The sequence below is a fragment of the Pleurodeles waltl genome, chromosome 4_2 (genome assembly GCF_031143425.1).
Source record: "Pleurodeles waltl isolate 20211129_DDA chromosome 4_2, aPleWal1.hap1.20221129, whole genome shotgun sequence".
Classification (NCBI taxonomy): domain Eukaryota; kingdom Metazoa; phylum Chordata; class Amphibia; order Caudata; family Salamandridae; genus Pleurodeles; species Pleurodeles waltl.
Window position 1 is genome coordinate 1024614177 of NC_090443.1, and position 21408 is coordinate 1024635584.

The following is a 21408-nucleotide window of genomic DNA, read 5'->3' on the forward strand; positions in this document are numbered from 1 at the left end:
TGGCCTCACCAACGAGACTGAGCTTCTTGACGGCGACAGTGGCAAAGAGTTTGATGGCTTCTTATGTTTCATTGAAGTGGCAGCTGGAGTGGAAGGTTCAGAACGAACTTTTGCGCCATGTTTCTTTGAAGTAAATAGAAATTCTTTAGCTTTTTTCTTCAGAGAGTTTACTTTTTTGGCTGCCTTACTTCTTTTTGGTGAAAGATTCCCAACAGATCTTTTGCTTTTCCTTGATGTCACAGACGCATCGCTGTCATCATCATCAGAGAGGGTTTCTTTGGTTTTACGTTTTTGAAGCCAAAGCAGGAGCCTGGTTCTCTGTCCCTCAAGGTCTTGCTAGGAAAGGTTCTACAAACTTTACAGTCTTTCACCTTGTGTCTTGGGTGAAGACAGTAAATGCAGTCCTTGTGAGGGTCCTCACAGTGAAGCCTTAGCTTACCACAGGTGTTGCAGAGTCGAAACAAACCTTTCTTTGCTGTAAACATGTTATAGAAATCAGAGTTGTCGATGCAGAGCAATATTTGGAAACATTTCCTGTGAGGAAAAGTAAACTGAGCAGAGCTCAGGGAGACTCCCTTACACATGACGTACGGTAGAAAATCTGAGAGACTGGAGCCTCTGTGCTGAAGGTTCTAAGGGGTGGTCTCGCCTGATTGGCTGGACTTTGGGTCTTTTAGAATGGAGCTGGTCAGCTGTTAAAGCGAGTGTATTTTTCCATTGATTTCAATGTTAAAAATTGAATCTACAGCTTTCTAGTTACCGTGGGACTCCCACTTCGACGATGGGGAATGATTCAAGCATGTGAATCTATGAAAGATACCCCAATAATGGAGAACATAGGAAGACAAATCCAAACACTCCACTACATTAGAATGACTATATAGTGTAACATCACAAACACAATTGTGATGTAGCTCACTTGGTCTTTGCACTTTATCAGCAAAGATTCTAAAATGTACATCATCAACCAAACTTAAATTTTGCTTGGACCATCATCTACCATCTTTTAAGTTTGCAGATCTGCAATCTATTTGGACCTGAAAATTCCTACAAATTTGAAATCTGATTTTGACCTCCAGTGCGTTATATGTCTTGATATAACCCAACAACCCACAACCAGAGCCTTGGGTCAAACTTTGTGTCTAGCATCAAAATAACTCTTCATTGTTTGTTTTCCTTTCACTCTGGAGACAATGTCATCAAGACATACCTCTTCCACATCTCTACAACCCTCCTCTAACCACTCAGGAATTAGCCCAGTTCTAGCTTTCCTCCCCTTAACAGACCTGAGAGTGAGTCCTGAGTCATGATTGGAATGATGGCCATAAAGATCTTTGTCACTCTTTCTCACTGTCACTGTCATTTCAACACCTAGGACCCGATTCACAAACACTTTGCTAGGACTAGGCATGTCTTACTCTTGTGCTGTATATGTAATGCAAAATTCCAAGACTTTACCTGGAATGCTTCTGGCTTGCTCCTAAAATTCAGGAAAAAAACATGAGTCCTACAAGAGTAAATGAAAGCAAAAAACAGGGTTTATTCTGTTTGGAGCCACATCCATTTAAACGTTAGAAAATGTGTTTGCTCATTTCGATGGCACTCGTTCAGGTTTACACATGTTTGGGTACATCATATACATCTGAGAAAAGTAGGGTTGTGCATACATCTTTCATTTTATTATGAACAAACATTGGACCTCCGTCAACCAGCAGTAAAAATCTGACTTTTCCTTCACTATTTCTACCTTTAAATTTGTCAAGTGGCATTAATGTGCACAAAGGTCAGGTCAGTATCATAATACGATATTTATGACACACTAAAACACAAATGCAATTCCTTCTCAAGTCAGCAGCAAAGCCACTCCAAATCCCTTATTACCCTCCTATTCAAGACTGAGTTGTGATGGAGGGGGAATTGTTTCAGCAGAGGTTAATGGTGAACAAATTACCTCTACTTAACTTTTGAACACACACACACACACATATAGCCATTGTAGCTGTATTTTATGAAAATTAAGCATTACCAAGGGGTTCTGTTCTCTAAACAGCAAAGGACTGAAAGATGGGTGTTCATTTTCAGGCAGAGGAATCCGAAATGAAGTATTACAGTGTTAAAATTTACTTTTTGGGGGTACTTTACTTTAAATAATACCAAAACGGCAAAGTAATTCCAGGACACAAAAATGGAAAAATGTGGAGGCACTGATTGCATGGTTGTTGTAGGTCACCAATACTTGTAATGCCCCCTACTTTTTTAACTGTGAGTGGAGGACGGATAGTATGTCATTAGCTTTTTTTTATTTAGTATCAGTAGGTGGGACACAGCAGCAATTGAGATTCTGGAAAGTGGTTGGAAAAAAGTACTTGGGACTTTGGGTTATTTGTTAATAGGTGATGTTGGGCACAATTCCTTTTTATATGAACATTTTATTGATTTTAGTAAAAACAGTACATTAGGTTGCTTCAACAGAGATACTTGAAAACCACACCAACTTGATCCCTTCCAGATCACAAACACATTTCCTTGTCCACACCCAAGCCTATTTATCAAATGGGTATACTCTTGTGGATCTACCAGTTAAACCCATGATAAGTCCCCCATTTGTCCCATACTTTCACATATTTGTCTGGGCATCCCCTCGCTGTGTAAGTGGTTTCCTCTATTTTCGTGCACCACTCCATGCCGTTTGCCCACAGTCTTGTTGAAGGTGCAGAGGGGGAGTTCCAGTGTTTGGTAATATCTCTTTGGCCAAAAGTGATGCCTCGCAATACTAGGATTCTGTTCCCCTGGGAGCCTCCTATGTCATCTAGGATGCCCAACAGTTACTTTAGGGTGCGTCTCTATATGTGTGCTCACTACACGTGACAGGGTCACCAGTATATTCACCCAGTAGCTATGGATAACAGGAGAGGACCACACCATGTGGAAGAAACCGCTATTCGAGTCCTGTTATGTGGGGCCTGCTGGGGAGGCACAGATTTGAGCCGTCCATAGTCGGTGAGGTGTGAAGTATGCTTGGTGTAAATATTTGAACTGTATAAGTCTGAGTCATGCCAAAACGTGCCTCTCGTCCGTCAGCCTCATCCACTTCTTCCACCCACTCCTCACATTTTGCTTTGAGGGGGCACATCAGGTCAGGTGAGTGCATCAGTAGGGTCTTGTACATCTGGGAGACCCCACCCTGTCCCAGGGGGCCCATAAGCAGTCACCCCTCCAAGGAGTTGTACACTGGGATGTCTGCCAGGTCATCTTTGTAGGTCTGGAGTGCGTGCTATATTTGTAAATATCGGAGGAATTGGGGATTGGATAGTTGAAAGTCCTCCCTTAAGGTCTGAAAGCTTTTCATATGGGACCGGTCCCATACATCCCCCAAATATGAGATCCCGATTCAGTCCCAGCCCCAGAATCCCTTTAGCTGCACCACTTGAGTCATCCATGTCCATTCCCACAAGGGGCTATCCAGGGTGAGTCTGCGGTCCCATCTGATCCACAGGGCCACTTTCCAAACCCAGAACACAACCTGGTTTCGCTCTGGGAGAGTGTCAGGAATGGGTGCGCCATATTGGGGACCCGTCATGGTGTTGACATCTACATGAGCCATCTCTCCCTGAAATGTGGCGTCCCCTATGCATCCAGTCATTAATGGTCAGTAGTTGGACAGCCCATTGGTAAAGGTGTATATCAGTCATCCCTAGCCCACCTTCATATACCATGTGTACACATTTGCCCAGGGCTACATGTGGGGGTTTGCCTGGCTATATGAATTTCCTCCCCATTGCAATTAGAGAGGTGAATCTGAAATGTAGGATATGAAGTGGGTAGTTCTGAAGTGCATATAGGAAACGTGGGAATGCCATCACTTAAAAATGGGCTATCCTACCTATGAAGGTCAGGGGAGCTTGTCCCATTGGGCCGTATCCTCTCTGACTCTCCGTACCAGCGGGCTTAAGTTGAATCTCCAAGTGAAGTGAGGTTCCCAGGAGATGTGAACTTCCAAATACAGGAAGCTGAGTATGCATATGGGGAGCTTAGGGTGCCAATTCTCGTTCCAGTGGTCTCATTATATGGGGATCAAAAGGGATTTGGTCCAGTTAACTGTTAGGCCTGAGGCTGTTCCAAAGTTCTCAAGGATGTGAAGTAGGTGGGAGCCCATCTCTGCTGGTTGCACAAGGAACATCAAAACATCATCTGCATACAGGGCTATCCGGTCCTCAGTCGGTTGGCACCATTCGAAGCACCACACATGGGCATAACAGCAGACCCAGACTGCCAGCGTTTCAATGGCCAGTGCAAACCGGAGGGTAGACAGGGAGCAACTTGTCTAGTCCCTCGCCAAATTAAGAGTTCATGTTATAGGACCCTAATTATGCACAATTAGGCACACAGGAAGGCATAGAGGACCTGGGCATATGCTCAAAATGTGGGGCCAAACTCAATTTTCAGGAGGATTTATTTGAGGCAACAGTGCATACAGTCAAAAGCCTTTTCCAAATAAGTTAACAGCATGGACGTCGATGCCCCTGCGCATAATTTTGATTGTTGATTGTGTGGGTGTTGTATTTGTGGAGTACATGCACATAGGCTGTTGGCTGCACATATCATAACATTTAAACACAATTATATCATAATCGGACAATTAAGACATTATAACAGTCCCCTTCGGATAGTCTTTGATAGCTGTGAAGTGCTAGGCACACAATTATGAAGGGGGGAGGGGTGTGTGTGTGTGATATTTAACCAAAGGTATCATACGAATGTACACACTAGGTAGGATCGGATTATACAATGAAATTTCTTTTTGCATACAGACGTTTCAAAACTGCCCCCTTCACCTCCTTATTTCTCAGGCTGTAGATGAGGGGGTTCAGCATCGGATTTACCAGTGTATAAAACACAGACACCACCTTATTTTGCGTAACAGAGTCACTGGACGGAATTTGAAGGTATGTGAAGAGAGTAGTGCCGTAGAACAGACAGACAACAGCCAGGTGGGAACCGCAGGTAGAGAAGGCCTTGGGTCTGTACACAGTGGTGCGGATCTTCAAAATGGCAGCGACGATATAGACATATGATGCTAATGTGACTGCAAAACATGTGAGGCCAAAGAAAAACACCACTGAAAAAATCACTGTCCTTCGTACAAATGTGTCAGAGCAAGAGAGATTCATCAATGGCATTAGGTCACAGTAGAAATGGTTAATGATGTTAGGTCCACAGAAGGAGGTGTCGAAGATGCACCCAATGTCTACTGCCGCAGTGAAGAAGGCTCCCAAGTAGACGGTGGTCACCAGCATTATGCACACGTCACTGTTGATGATAAGTGGATACAGTAGAGGGTGGCAGATAGCAGCATAGCGGTCGTAAGCCATGGCCGCCAGCATGTAGGCCTCGATGGATGCAAACACTGTAAAGAAATAACTCTGGGCTGCACAACCGATGAAAGAGATCACCTTCTTGCTTGAGAAAAAATCTGCCAACATTTTGGGAGCAATGACAGAGGTGTAACAGCAATCAGAAACAGACAAATTACTTAGAAAAAAGTACATAGGGGTGTGAAGACACGGGTCATTGGTGATTAACGCTACAATACCAATGTTTCCAAATAGTGATAAGATGTAGAATAGAAGAATCAAAACAAAGAGTGGACCCTGAAGTATTGGGTCATCAGTGAGTCCCAGTAGGATGAATTCTGTCACTGCCGTCTGATTTCCAAATTCCATTCTATCCTGAGATTGTATCTGTTCAGACAAGATTTAATATATTAAAGTTCAGACAATTATCAATTTATAGCATAAATTACAGTTATCAATAAATTCAGAAACTATAGTTTAGTGAACAGGAATCACAGGCCATTCTCAAAAGTGGACATGCCTACCTATGGAATTGACACACATTGGCCTTCCCCCCACCAATAACAGGCCCCTTCACTAACTTTACAGTCAATTAGGTCATGTCATAAATATTGAAAGCACCTGTCCAGAGCATACGTCTCCACAATCACACCCCTCCCAAATTTGAGGAATACTCTTAATCGCTGGTTCATTTACAATCCAAAGCAGTTATAATATCTGGGGTTAAACCCCAACCCAGCCATTTCCAGGCAGTCCCTCTCCTGACATTGTGATAGAAGTCAAACCCTGACAGTCATTATTTACCTTTTTCTAATTTCTTCTGACTGCATCTAGGAGAGGTGGCAAATCGAATGTTTTTGAGGAGTTGAGTCACTGACTAACTTTATTGATATTGACTCACTGCTTCATACAACAGTCTGGTGTGGGAGCCCCTTAAGGGAGACCTACTCACAATCCATTTCCTGTTGTGGTTCCACAGAAAATATGGTCATTGTCCTGTCATTGCATCAATAGCTGGGGACTGCATAACAAGACTGTAGCTATTTAAGCAGGTATTTTGTGGCCTATCCACAAATTGCAGTTTGTAATGCATTTAGTAGTAATACTGTAATACTGCTCAAGTATTACAACATGCTATTCTCAAACTATCGGCCTCCACCTATCCTACCTTTCCTATGGTGAGAAATTGATCCTCGTTGCAGAGGTCCTTACACACATAGGTGTACGATTTGGTAGTACATGCGGGAGAAAGCTGAGGGAGTTACTGGAACATGGAGACTACTTACTATTAAATGGAAAGAGATCAGAGTGGTAAAATGGGGGCATAAAGGGGGATGAGTAGGCGTTTAGGGAGGGACATGCAAATAGAAATATCCACTCTCAAAAAACTAAGCCCAATGCAACTCTGCAACTGCACTTCTAAGTGTATTACAGTCAAAAAGGAACCAACCAGTAGTATGTGTACTTGCCTTAGCCATGGAATAAGTTTAGCACCACACAGGGCAACTCACAGTGACTGCAACACACTCCCACTGAAAGCAATGGAGGCAGAGAGTTAATATAACATAAAAAAAATTAAACTATTTCGACTTTTAAATTTCATACACACACAGTATTAAAGGTTATATCCGATAAAATTTAAATTTTTGTTGAAAAATATATCTTTTAATAGCAAATCTAAATTAGATGTAAATTAAACAAATACATTTTTTAATGATCACAATTATAAATTAAATAATATATTTTATGTATTTAATTATATGAAATACTTAGGCCCGCATTACAACCCTGGTGGTAAATCCCGCTTTCCGCCGTGCAGAAGACCTCCAACATACCCCTGCGGTCGCGGAATTCCGCTACACGTATTATGACCCACAGCTCGGAATCCGCCACAATACAAACACCTACACAAGTCCGCCACACCAAATGTCAGTGATAAACTGGCGATACCAAAAACTGACACCGTCATGCCAACAGGAATACGCCCACAGTATCACGACCCACGAATCAACGCGGCGGTCTTTCAACCGTGGTATTCCATTGGCGGCACACACCGCCGTGCTCAAAATACACACACATTTACAAAACACAACCACATTGGACATTTCGAAATACACACACCTGATACACATACACACACCACACCCACACACCCAATCCAATGTAAAGCACACACCCACATCACCCACAAACCCTTAAAACCGAAATTTTGAAAGAAGGCCAGAGAGACTACCTAAAACAACACCAGCATCCACAGACAAGCAACACCATCACTTACACAACATCCACGCAGCTCAAATAATAAACACCAACACACATCACCCACACCACATCATGACACCTCAAAGACACCCCAAGTTCTCTGAGGAGGAGCTCAGGGTCATTGTGGAGAAATCGTCCGGGTAGAGCCACAGCTATTTGGATCACAGGTGGAGCAGACGTCCATTGCAAGGAAGATGGAGCTATGGCGCAGAATTGTCGACAGGGTTAACGCAGTGGGACATGATCCAAGAACACAGGATGACATCAGGAAGATGTGGAACGACCTACGGTGGAAGGTACGTTCCGTGGTATCCAGACACCAGATTGCTGTACAGAGGACTGGCAGTGGACCCCCGCCTCCTCCCCCACAACTAACAACATGGGAGGAGCAAGTCTTGGCAATTATGCATCCTGAGGGCCTCGCAGGAGTAGCAGGAGGACTGGACTCTGGTAAGACATATCTTTACTACTCTATCCCCCACGCCCCACCTGCATGCCATCACATACTCCCACCCTTACCCTCACACCCATCACCCCAACAACCCACAGAAACCCCACTAACACAACCCACATATCCCAAAACTAAGCCCTGCATGTAACACCAATGCATGGTCACCGATCACCAAAGCATGTCTAGTAGAGAGACTCACTCATGCCCCAAAATCAACAATCACTCAAGGACCAAGCCAATAATGCAAGCACAGGAGTGGAGGGTCACTCACCCATTGCACAAGATGGCACACACAGATACAATATCTATGCATTTACACCCCAACAGGACCCATACCCAATGTCACCGCACAGGAGGTGCCAGACATATCCAGTCCCCCAACAGAAGAGACCCACAGTGATGACAGGAGCACTGCACGCCTGGATCAAGATGACCAGCCCGGCCCATCAGGGACCTCGGGACAGGCGGTTCCTCTGACACAGTCACAAACCACCACAGAGCTTCCCCCCTCAGCAAACACCAGCACAGCACCCACCCAGCGGGCCCATACCTCTGTCCCCAGGACACGTCAATCAGCAGTGTGTCCACCACTAAAGAGAACCCAGGCAACCCCACTAACACAGGACAATCAGGGACCTGGGGGTAGTGGCAGTGGGCACACGGTTCACAGGACAGAGGCACAGGATAACAGGAAAGCTGGGAGGACTGCTGTGCGACAGGGGGAGGACAGGCCCAGGGAACCCACTCTCCACGAGGCACTTTCCAACATCATGGGAGCTTACCACCATTTTCAGGAGATCATGGGCACGGTACTGGCCAAGTTTCAGGAGACCCAGCGGCTGCAGGAGGAACACTACCTGGGGATCAGGGAGGACTTGAAGTCCATCAACAACACCCTGGTCACCATTGCTGGGGTGCTGGCAGACCTTCTCAACACCAGGAGGGACACAGTGGCACACCAACGGGCCTCTGACACTAGCCTGGACGATAAACAGCCCTCCACCTCCGCCGGCGCTAGTGGACAGGAGGCACAGGAACAACAGGACACTAGCACCCCATCCCCTGCAGATGGAGAACCACCCCGCAAACGGTCCCTGAGATCCAGGAACAAGACAGAGAACATTTACAAGACCCCCGCCAGGAAATAAGACCCCCCTCAATGTCACCCTTCTGGCCCACTATGTCACCCTGTCCATCCTTAAACTGCCATTACTCCACTTCCTATGCCCCTTTGGACAATGCACCTGTGAAACAAATAGACTGGACTCTGCCATGGACATACCTCCACCGTCACTCCAGCCCATTTTACAACCCCCTCCACTTATTTGCACAGGAATAAACACACTTCAATCACAAAACAATCTGGAATCAGTCTGTGCTTTCACTAATGTGTAATTGCAACATCTTTGAAATATAGCAATGTCTATGTATTTGTGCACATACCAATGTTACACAGCTGTAGGCCAGGAGTAAACATAGCGGAGGGCACAAAGTGGAACCCCGATCTGTGAAATGGAAGGTCAAAGTGACAAGTCTGTGTCCATACACTGAGTGAAAATGACAGACTTATGCTAGCTCAAACAATAGTATGAGATGTGGGAAGCAGTGACATCTTCTTACCTGTGTCTCACTGGAAGTATTGCATGATGATGTTGTTTCGGTTGTCGATATCCTCTTCTTCTGCCTCCTCTTCTTCACTGTCCACAGGCTCCACAGCTGCCACAAGACCACCATCTGGCCCATCCTCCTGCAGAAAAGGCACCTGGTGTCGCAAAGCCAGGTTGTGCAGCATACAGCAGGCCACAATTATCTGGCACACCTTCTTCGGTGAGTAGTATAGGGAATCACCTGTCAGATGGAGGCACCGGAATCTGGCCTTCAGGAGGCCGAAGGTGCATTCGATTATCCTCATATTTTGCCCATGTGCCTCATTGTAGCGTTCCACTGCCCTTGTCCTGGGATTCCTCACTGGGGTCAGTAGCTATGACAGGTTGGGGTAACAAGAGTCACCTGAAAATGTCGAGGGACAACTGTTAGACATACACTAACCCTTAGGGACAACCCCATACCCAGACACCTATGTCAACTGTATTGGGATCTTGGCCTCACCTATTAGCCACACAGGGTGCCTCAGGTGTTGCCCCATCTCATAAGGGATGCTGCTATTTCTCAAAATGTAAGCGTCATGCACAGAGCCAGGATACTTGGCATTGACATGGGAGATGTACTAGTCTGCCAAACACACCATCTGAACATTCATCGAATGGTTACTCTTCCGGTTTCTGTACACCTGTTCATTCCTGCGGGGGGTTCAAATGCCACATGTGTCCCATCAATGGCACCAATGATGTTGGGGATATGTCCCAGGGCATAGAAGTCACCTTTCACTGTGGGCAAATCCTCCTCCTGAGGGAAAACGATGCAGCTGCGCATGTGTTTCAACAGGGCAGACAACACTCTGGACAACACCTTAGAGAACATTGGCTGCGACATCCCTGATGCCGTGGCCACTGTTGTTTGAAAAGACCCACTGGCCAGGAAATGGGGTACAGACAGGACTTGCACTAGAGGGGGTATCCCTGTGGGATGGCGGATAGCTGACATCAGGTCTGGCTCCAACTGAGCACACAGTTCCAGGATTGTTGCACGATCAAGTCTGTCTGTGATTATGATGTGTCTCTCTTCCATTGTCGACAGGTCCGCCAGGGGTTTGTACACCAGAGGATGCCGTCAACTCATCACCTGCCCCAGCAGACGTGCCCTATGGAGGAGAACAGCGAGCAGGGAGTTATCCAACACTGAGGTATCACAATGTGTTATTTGCAAAACGTTATTAATCCACAATGTGCCGGTATCTGTCTGTATTCCCGGCCCAGATAGGTGTGAAGCAGGTATTATCCATCCCATGTGCCCCCCTGAAATGGTGGCTGCCTGACCTGTAAGGTCGGACAAGGGGATATGAGGTAACTGCACTGGCGTTGTACACCGTTGCGGTGGGCGGTCGAAGACCGCGGCGCAATTCTGCATTGGTTAACATTGGGCCCTATGGTCCCAGGAGCCAATGACGATGTACGCCGGCGTTGACGGTATGCACCGCTGTGAACGTGACCGCCATTTTCTGTCTGTTCACTCACTTGATACCTAACCTTCAACAGGAGAGGACCTACACTGTAAGTGCTGCTGTGACCTGTGTCTGGCTACAGTGTCTGCGGAAAGGGCCCCTGCCTTCACTTCGGAGGAGTTGGAGAAACTAGTGGATGGGGTCCTCTCCCAGTACACGCAACTGTACGGTCCTCCAGACAAACAGGTGAGTACACTGTGAGCATGCTGCATGGGCAATGCCTGCTTTGAGTGGTGTGGATAGAAGATACATGGGGGGGGGGGGGGCTGAGGCCTGCATGTGCGGATGGTGAGTGTATGTGCGTCAGGGCATGGGTGGAAACTGGTGGGCAATGAGTATGACGGTCCGGACGGGAGAGTAATTTCCTTTCCCCCTGTACCATTCCTTTAGGTCAGCGCCCCCCAGAAGAAGGGTATTTGACGTGCCATCTCCAAGGACGTCGGACACTCGGGGTCTACCACAGACGGAGCACCCATTGCCGTCAAAGATGGGAGGACGTGCACAGCTGGAGAAAGAAGACGGCGGAGGCCCAGCTGGGGATAGCCTCCCAACGTGGAATGGGTGCCCATCGCACCATGACCCCCCCTGATGTCCCGGATCCTGGCGGTGGCGTATCCGGAGTTGGATGGGCGCTTGAGGGCATCATAGCAGCCACAAGGGGGTGAGTACACTCTCATTCAGCTGACTCTGTGCGCATAATGAGGTGTCTGAGTGGGGGAGGTGGGCAGTGCGTTCCCCTAGGCCAGGGCAAACTTGGTAGGCAAGGACCCTTGTGAGGCAGGCTATGTGGCACCCCAACCCCACTAGTGGTTAACACTACACCTTGTCAGGCTCCTGTAACTTCCAGGTGTGCAGCAATTGGACTTAGGCCTCGTACCCCATGGCCAGGTGAAATTTCTAGGAACTGTTAGTGCATGGCGTAGTGCAGAGGGCTGCTCCATGTGTGTTGTGTCCGCCAACGGTATTGGTGTTGCATGCACTGAACATGTTTTTCTTCTGTCTTTCCACCCCCTTTTTGTGGTCTCCCTGTTCTTGTGTACAATTGCATCATCAAGCGGAGGAGCACTGGCACCGGAGCAGGAGGGAGCTGCAACCCACTTGGCCCTGGAGGGTGAAGCAACAGAGTCTTGAGCCACCAGTGGGACGGAGGGCGAGGGGAGGTCCACGACAGAGACAGTAGCAGACACCAGTGACAGCGACTCCTTCTCTGATGGGAGCTCCCTCTGTGCCCATCGCATCAACAGGTACAGCCACCACACCCCCTACCAGCACTGCCCTCCCAGCAACCCCTCAGCGTGTGTCACGTACCCCCTCACCCAGGAGGGTGGGCATCTCCTTCGCCCCAGGCACCCCAGGCCCTGCCCCAGTCAGCCCTGCTGCCCTCAATGAGAAGGCTATTGACCTCCTGAGATCTCTCACTGTTGGGCAATTTACCATTATGAATGCCATCCAGGGTGTTGAGAGGCATTTGCAACAAACAAATGCATACCTGGAGGGCATTCATTCTGCGCAGGCAGCCCAACAGAGAGCATTTCAGGCTCTGGCCTCAGCACTGATGGCAGCCATTGTCCCTGTGTACAGCCTCCCCCCTCCAACTTCCTCCACCCAGACCCAATCCCCTATACCTCAGCCTATACCAAGCACACCATCAGACCAGCATGAACACACAAGAGTGGCTCAGGCAAACATAAGCACCACACATCCTACAGGCACTCACACAAGCACCATCCCCATGAAGACACAGCAACATCCACTGCCTCCACTGTGTCCCCCTCCTCCACGTCCTCCTCCTCCTCCCTGTCTCGTCACCACTCACACCTGCATGCACTACATCCACAGCCACTTCCTCCATCACCAGCACGCCCATCACCACACACCACTCACGTGCAATCACCACCCCCACTACCATTCACACATCCCCTGTGTCCTCTCCCAGTGTGTCTGTGAGCCCTCCACCCAAAGTACACAAACGCAGGCACACACCCACCCAACAGCCATCCACCACACAATAAGCCTCCGGCCCATGCACCTTCACCCAAATTCAGCAGACGTACACCTCCTACAACCACTACCTCTTCCTCCACTCCCAAACCCCCTCCATCTTCCCGTCCCAGTGTGTCTAAAAAAACTTCCTGACTAAGATTGACCTCTTCCCTACACCTACCCCCCACGTCCTTCCCCTAGGGCCAGGCTTTCCAGGTCCCAGCCCAGCACCTCAGCCAAAAAATTCCCAGCCACAGTGGTGCCAGCAACTGCGGGGTCATCGAGTGCACCACCTATGAGGGCTGCCAGTGTGCCACGTAGCGAGGACAAGGACATTCCGCCACCTGCCAAGGTGAAAAAGGTACCCACATCCCGGAGGGAGAAGCCGAAACTACCAGCCACCAAGGGCTCAGCAAAAACCAAAGGGGATAGTGGCAAGACAACTGCGGCACCATCAAAGGTGGGAAAGGGCCAAAAGCGGAAGAGCAGGTCAGGAGAGGGCATGGTGGCACCGACTGAGGGACTAGTGTCACACCTTCTGTCCACGACCACACCAACCTGCACAGCAGCGAACACCGCTAGCTGCCCCGCCACCACAACCGCAACCTGCATAGCCACTGGCATGTCTACAGCCTCAGCGACAGTCCCCAGTCTATTCCTCAGTGGGCAGCCATCTGAGGCTGCAGGAGACGTCCTGCTGTGTCCCTCAGCAGGTGCTGACCCATGCACTGCCGCCACAGACACCGCCGCAAGCACTGCCGCCACAGACACCGCCTCAAGCACCGCCACTGGCCCCCTGACGTACTCGGACAGTGTCACCACCGCTGACATGGCTAGCATCCCCAGTGGTCAGTCGTCCGAGGCTGGAGGAGAGTTCCTGGACCCTGGGCAGCTTCCATGAGGCATGACTTCCATCAATGTTCGCACCTGTAGGTGGAAGGCGAAGCTGCAGCAGTGTGGGGTATGTCGCTGCCTTCATGGCGTATCATGCTACCTGTACCTCGCCAATCTCGTGGCACGCACATCCAGGTGAGGGAATTGTACCGGCCACACTGCACGTGGAGCACTCTGGGCACCATGCCCCCTCCAGAACCAGTGGAGAAAGACATCCACTACCTCATACCTTGGCAGGATGAAGGACTCTGGGCACAATGCCCCCTCAAGAATCAGTGGAGAAAGACATCCACTATCTCAGTCCTTGGCAGGATGAAGCACTCTGGGCACAATGCCCCCTCCAGAACCAGTGGAGAATGACATCCACTTGAGAGACTGTGGCTTTGCACTCCCCAGGATAAGGCAGTGGGCAAACCACCCACTGGAGAGACTTGAGAGACTGTGGCTTTGCACTCCCCATGATAATGCAGTGGGCAAAACACCCACTGGACAGACTTGAGAGACTGTGGCTTTGCACTCCCCAGGATACAGCAATGGGCATGGAGCCCCCTCGTGCAGCAGTGGCGTTGTGCGTTCAACTGGCTGAGGTGCCCCCCCTCCCACTCCCCCTGAGATGCCTGTATATCTTTGATCTGAAGCCCCAGCAGTGTTCTCTCTGTTTCGAGTCAGGTATCTAGTATGGGCTTCGCCCATGCATTTTGGGCCCAGTGGTCCACGGACAATGATTGGTGCACTATCCGGACTTGTGTAGTTGGTGTACATATTTGTATGTACTGAATTTTGAATTTGTATCTGATTTTTCATGATTACACTGGTTACAATCATTTCCTTTTGTCCTTATGTTCTTCCAGGGGGCTGGGGGCATATATGTAATGTTGCTGCATGTATTTGTGTGTATGTTGTTGAGGGTGGGGGTATTGCGTGTTGTGTGTGTGTGTGTCACTCTCTTCCCCACCTCCCCTGTGTTGAAGGTGCAGTACTCACCGTGGTTGTCGCTGCAGCTGTTCGTACTCCTGGTAGATGAGAAGATACACCAACATTGGCAGGACCTGTAACTCGGGCTCCATGGCGTCCTGGTTCCTCGTTGGGTGTCAAGAGGGGAGTGTTTTTCCTTCTGTGTACTGTTTCCGCCGTGCTTTTGATCGCGTTGGTTCCGCCCTGGAAAAGATGGCAGATAGTCTTGAAAAACAGTGGGCGGTACTTTGTCTTCCGCCTGTCTGTTGGCGGTTACCGCCGCGGAGTTTGTTTCTACCGCCGTGGCAGTCAGAGTGTTAAAGTGGCTGTCTATGTTGGCGGTTTCTGCCATGGTCGTGATTTCGGGGGTTTTTTCGCCGGCCTGTTGGCGGAATTACCGCCGCTTTAACACCGACCGCCAGGGTTGTAATGATGGCCTTAATGTTTTAAATTAATGTGCTGTAACGTTTTTAGCTCTAGGTTAATAATTATTATTTTAGTTCATTTACCTTTTTAGTTTACATTAAAATACTTTTTCATCCTTTTGGATGATGTAGGCTTTTAGGCAATAGCAAGTGGTCAGAGTCAATTGATTATACCTGTAGTCCTTTATTTACTGTTCACAACAAAAAACACAGGAGCTGATTTGGGGAATAACTCTATTTCTTTCTTTTGTTCTCGCTCCCGGCCCGGTGGAGGACACCACGCCGCCAGTCCCTTGGGAAGAGGGAAATATATGCAGGTGAGTGTCTACATTCCTGACAGGGGGCTGTGTACCGTCACCTGCACCGTGCTTACAGTGTTTTAGTGACCATTTTTTCCAATTTAGTGCTTTTAGTGTATAGCGCTTTCTGTATAGGAACAAGGAGTTAGCACCAATGTTTTGCCACTTTGAAGTGATCCTCGAGTGCTCCTACCACCGAACCCCGAAATTAACACCATGGAAAATACATAAGGGAAAAAGAAAACAAACGAAAGGAGTCCACTTTAACGATTGAACGACATGCCTGTTTATGCGAAGAATTACGGGCTTTGCCAAGGAAGTTTCATTTTCTCGCCCTGGCCTGCTTTCCTCAGACCCATACCTGGCCACACACCCTTGTTAGCCACGCTCCTGCGGGAGCATTGCTGGGACAATCTGACTGCCGGCAGGGTTCCTCTTCATCCGCCAATGTCCCCCTGGGCTGGCCATTCTTATCTACTTTCGCCTCCAAGCCACGCTGTTCCTTCTGCTTGCTGCGCGTCTCTGTTCCGAACCTCCAAATACATTGTAGACTTCAGAACCTTGCATATTCCTTCCTCTCTGTGTTGTTTCTTTTTAACTACACCTCCAACCACGACGACTACAACGATGCTCTTCCAGGATTCTCTACCGTCTCTTTGTCCTGGTTTCTTGTCCCAAACTACTCCTATACTCTCACCCTCTCAGCTGCTAGGAGGTTTTTCTTAAAGGGATAGGAGCCGGCCTGTGGGAAAGAAGGCTTGTTTACTAGTGTCTCGGTCACCTGGCTACAGATGATTTTAAAACTTTTTCATTTTACCCTTTACTTTACCATATGGAGGTCTCAGCCTTAATGCCAGGGACTTCCGCCTATGTGTGAAAATTTACTAATAGAACCTTTAAACTTATAAATCATATTCGGGCAGGCTCCACCACCTGTTTTAAGGGGTGAAGACATGTAAGCTTGCATCTTTACATGTGAATAAATCTACACATGTAAATGTATCGTTGTGCAATTGAGATTATTTACATGCCCCCACCAACTATTCCACATTGCACTGAAAGTCAGCAGGTTCTGGAAGTTCTTCTAGGTCTGGACACTGATTAGCTATTTGGCATGTAGGTCAACCAACTTATGGCATCACCCTATATCAGGTGACCTGACCAGACCCTTACAGCTGTTGAAGGGATATGGTTGATCTTTGACAACATTTGAATGATCTGTTTTATGAGTTAATAGCCAACAGGCTTCTCATGTATCTAAGGTTCTTCTGCTTCACCTTATCACAGCACAAACAATATCATTGTTGTAAACTTAAGCTTGGCATTCTGAACATGGCCCACTACCTATAACACACCCAATGAGTGTGTATCTTGCTGGTGGGGATGGCAGATATTTGATGTAATGAGGGTGTGGTTGAGTGGTGGCATGGTCTTTGAAGATCTAGCCACTATGTAGGTCTTCAGCTTGAAACAAACTGCTGTTGCCAGGACTGGGATTATCACAGACACTGTTTAGCTACATTAACATAACTTTAACCTGAAACGAGTACAGCCACCCCTTATCTTTGCCTAATGATGCCTATTTACAAATTGGCAAGAAATACTGGACAGTACAGTAGCCTGAACTGGAATAAAAAAGCTCATGTTGGTAGTTTATTAAGTTGATTGCTTCCTTTTGCGTGCGTTCAACAGCAACAGCTTTATAATTTAGCATCAATATGCGTGCAGCAGTATAACTGTATCAATATGTGTATTAAAAAACACATGAAATTAACCCACGAAAAGACAACCTAAGACTCCCAAGAAAACACTTCTGCACAAAATCTTCTAATGCCTTAAATGCCTTATGTTAGAAATGGGGTTTCTGGTTGGCTAGGGTATGCACCTCAGCTAGGCAGAACCCTCCCACTCTAGTCAGGGCAAGGGAGTTACACGTCCAAGATAACCCCTGTTCACCCCCTTGGTAGCTTGGCACGAGCAGTCAGGCCTAACCAGGAGGCAATGTGTAAAACATTTGCACAACACACATGACGCAATATGTACACCACAAAGTAAACACAACACTGAGCTATGTAAAAATAAACTGTATTGCACAAAACATAATTAGACCAAACATTACACGTCAGTAATACCCTGCTACCTTAGAAGTTGTGAGAATGTTACACAACTTACTAATACTCTGCAAGAATAAGCAGTTGTTACATTAGAACACATAAGTACTCAGGATTCTGCAACATAAGCAGTAGTCAGGAATCACAGTAAATAAACGCACTTGTCATAGAAAATATCATAAAGACCTATATCCGGAACATTATAAAATTATATGGCAAGTCATGAAATGCTTCCCCTTCCACCCGACCCCTCTACTCGCCCCCCAGTGACGTCTGATGACGTTAGCACGCAATCGTGTGCTGACCTCATCAGAGCTCGCCTCCCATCGATCGGAAGAGAAATGCAAAGCAAAGCAAAGCATTTATCTTCCGATCGGGAGGTGGAGGCAGGCAGAGGCACGAAAGGAAAGGCCTTTCCTTTCATGTCTCTGTCAGGATTTCTGCAGCCCGATCATAAAGCGATCGGGCTGCAGAAATGCCCACTAGACACCAGGGAGTTTGTTATTTTTTATATTTACATAAAAGGGGAGCAACTCCTTGAGCAAGAGTTGCTCCCCTGGGGGCCATTTTTTTTAAGGCCTTTTCTGTCTCCCCTAGGGGCAGATCGGCATATTGTAATTAGGGGCAGAATCCACTAGACACCAGGGATTGATTACTTTTTTTTTTTTAAAGGAGGGGAGCGACCCCTTAGGCAACGGTCGCTCCCCTGGGGGGCAAGTTATTTTTAGGCCATTTCTGCCCCCCTTGGGGGCAGATCGGCCTATTTTTATTAGGCCAATCTGACCCCAAGTGGGGCAGAAACCAATAGACACCAGGGATTTTATTTCTTAGGTCAATTTCACTCATGAGGAGCAACTCCTTAGGCAAGGGTTGCTCCCCTGGGGGGGCAGGGGAGGAATTTATTTTAGTCTACTATTGCCCCCCTTGGGGGCAGATCGACCTATTTTAATTAGGCCAATCTGCCCCCAAGGGGAGCAGAAACCACTAAGCACCAGGGATTTGTTTCAGTTTTTTAACAGAGGCAAGGGTGGCTCCCCTGGGGGCAAACTTATTTTTGACCATTTCTGCCCCCCTTGGAAGCAGGACGGCCTATTTCTATTAGGCCCATCTGCCCTCCCAAGGGAGGAGGAGCAGAAACCACCTAGGCACCAGGGATTAGTGTTTGTGTGAGTGTGTTTTTTGTTTGGGGGGGTGCAGCCCCTTGGGCAGGGGTCGCTCCCCATGGGGGCACATTACTGTTGGCCTATTTTTGTAAGGCCCATCTGCCCCCAAGCGGGGCAGAAAGCCCACCAGACACCAGGGAAGAATGTTTTTCAAAAAATGAAAGGGTAGGGGTATGGCCAAATATATGGGGACAAAGTTGTGCTACCCACCATTGGGCAGGTGTGACAATTACCCCTGATCCACTCCCCAGGGGGAAAGAAAGCCTACTAGATGCCAGGGAGGTGGCTACCAACCACTATGGGCATGGTTATGCCCCCACTCCAATTGAAGGGGGGTATCAGTCTTTCAGCTCTCCTCCCGCACACTAAAACATCTTATCCCATGGCAAGCAAAAGGCCATTTGATTATTTTGGGTTTTGGTTTTAGATTTGGGCCATGATTGCTTGTCTAACTCTCAAAATCGTCCCACTTGGTATGATGAGGGCTGCACTTTTGGACTTTGGGACGCTGCCATGTAGAAAAATCTACGAGACCCAGACACATCTGAAAACTAAACATGTGGGTAAGTCCAGGGTGGTGTGTTTCACATGCACCCCACAACATTTTCTCATCCACAATGCCCTGCAAACTTCCAACTTTGCTTGAAATCACACATTTTTCCCACATTTTTATGATGGAACCTTCCGGGATCTGCAGGAATCCACAAAATTCCTACCACCCAGCATTGTCCCAGCTATACGAATAACAATTCTGCCGCACTTGTCAGCCTAAAAATGCTTTTTTTCAAACTGCCCTTTTCAGCCCGCTTTGGTTTCCCCTCATTTTCAACAAGTTTTTGGCTATTCCCTGTCACAGGCTCTTGGCCCAGCTACACAAGTGAGGTATCATTTTTACCGGGAGACTGAGGGGAACGTTGGGTGGTAGGAAATTTGTGCCAGTGCGGTGATCCTACACAGAATTGTGGAAAAAAATAGATTTTTTAGCTAAACATGAGATTTGTTGAGGATTGAGGGTAAGAAAACACTGGGGTATCCTCGCAATTCACACCTCCCTGGACTCCCTGGCGTGTCTAGTTTTCAGAAATGTTTGGGTTTGCTAGGTTTTGCTAGATGTCTGCTGAGACCAGGACCAAAAACGCAGGTCCCCCCACCCGTAAAAACAGGTAGTTTTGTATTTGATCATTTTGATGTGTCCACATAGTGTTTTGGGGCATTTTTGTCGCGGACACTAGGCCTATCTACACAAGTGAGGTACCATTTTTATTGGGAGACCATTGGGGAACGCTGGGTAAAGGGAAGTTTGTGGTCCCTCAGATTTCAGAACCTTGCAGCACCGAAATGTGAGGAAAAAGTTTTTTTTTGCCAAATTTTGCTGAAGAGTCTGGGTAACAGAACCTGGCGAGAGCACCATAAATTACCTCATCGTGGGTTCCCTTAGGAGCCTAGTTTTCAGAAATGTCCATGTTTGCTAGGTTTTCCTAGGTGCTGGCTGAGCTAGAGGCCAAAATCCAGAGCCTGGTACTTTGCAAAAAACAGGCCAGTTTTGTTTGGGAAAATGTGATGTGTCCACATTGTGTTTTGGGGCATTTCCTGTCGCAGGCACTAGGCCTACCCACACAAGTGAGGTGCCATTGTTATCGGGAGACTTGGGGGAATGCTGGGTGGAGGGACATTTGTGGCTCCTCTCAGATTCCAGAACTTTCTATCAGCAACATTTGAGGAAACAGTGTTTTTTTGCCACATCTTGAGGTTTGCAAAGGATTCTGGGTGACAGAACCTGGTGAGAGTGCTACAAGTTACCCCATCCTAGATTCCCCTAGGTGTCTAGTTTTAAAAAATGCACAGGTTTGGTAGGTTTCCCTAGGTGTCGGCTGAGCTAGAGGCCAAAATCCACAGCTAGGCACTTTCCAAAACACATGTCAGATTTCAATGTAAAAATGGGATGTGCACGTTTCCTGCCGCAGACATTAGGCCTACCCACACAAGTGAGGTACCATTTATATCAGGAATCTTAGGGGAACACAGAATAGCAGAACAAGTGTTATTGTCCCATGTCTCTCTCTACATTTTTCCCTCCCAAATGTAAGAGAGTGTGTAAAAAGATGTCTATTTGAGAAATGCCCTGTAATTCACATGCTAGTATGGGGACCCCCGAATTTGGAGATGTGTAAATAACCACTGCTTCTCAACACCTTATCTTGCGCCCATTTTGGAAATACAAAGGTTTTCTTGATACATATTTTTCACTCTTTATATTTCACCACAGGAATTGCTGTATACCCGGTATACAATGAAAACCCATTGCAAGGTGCAGCTCCTTTATTGGCTCTGGGTACCTAGGGTTCTTGATGAACCTAAAAGCAACATATATATCCCCGCAACCAGAACAGC

The 21408-nt window shown here is 47.6% G+C and overlaps 1 protein-coding gene and 1 long non-coding RNA gene across 2 annotated transcripts in view; both read right to left on the bottom strand.

Annotated features, from left to right (window-relative positions):
• Nucleotides 1-4367: 4367 nt before the first annotated feature.
• LOC138294250 (olfactory receptor 5AP2-like) lies at nt 4368-5737 on the bottom strand. Its single transcript, XM_069233370.1, has one exon. It carries the CDS (start codon nt 5721-5723, stop codon nt 4782-4784), a length of 942 nt encoding a protein of 313 aa, XP_069089471.1. The 5' UTR covers nt 5724-5737; the 3' UTR covers nt 4368-4781.
• A 1086-nt stretch (nt 5738-6823) lies between these two features.
• LOC138294251 (uncharacterized) overlaps nt 6824-21408 on the bottom strand; it is a 110990-nt gene continuing 96405 nt past the window's right edge. The window contains exon 2 of the long non-coding RNA XR_011203302.1: nt 6824-6886. This is a non-coding gene — a long non-coding RNA (uncharacterized lncRNA). The remainder of the gene's footprint in view (nt 6887-21408) is intronic.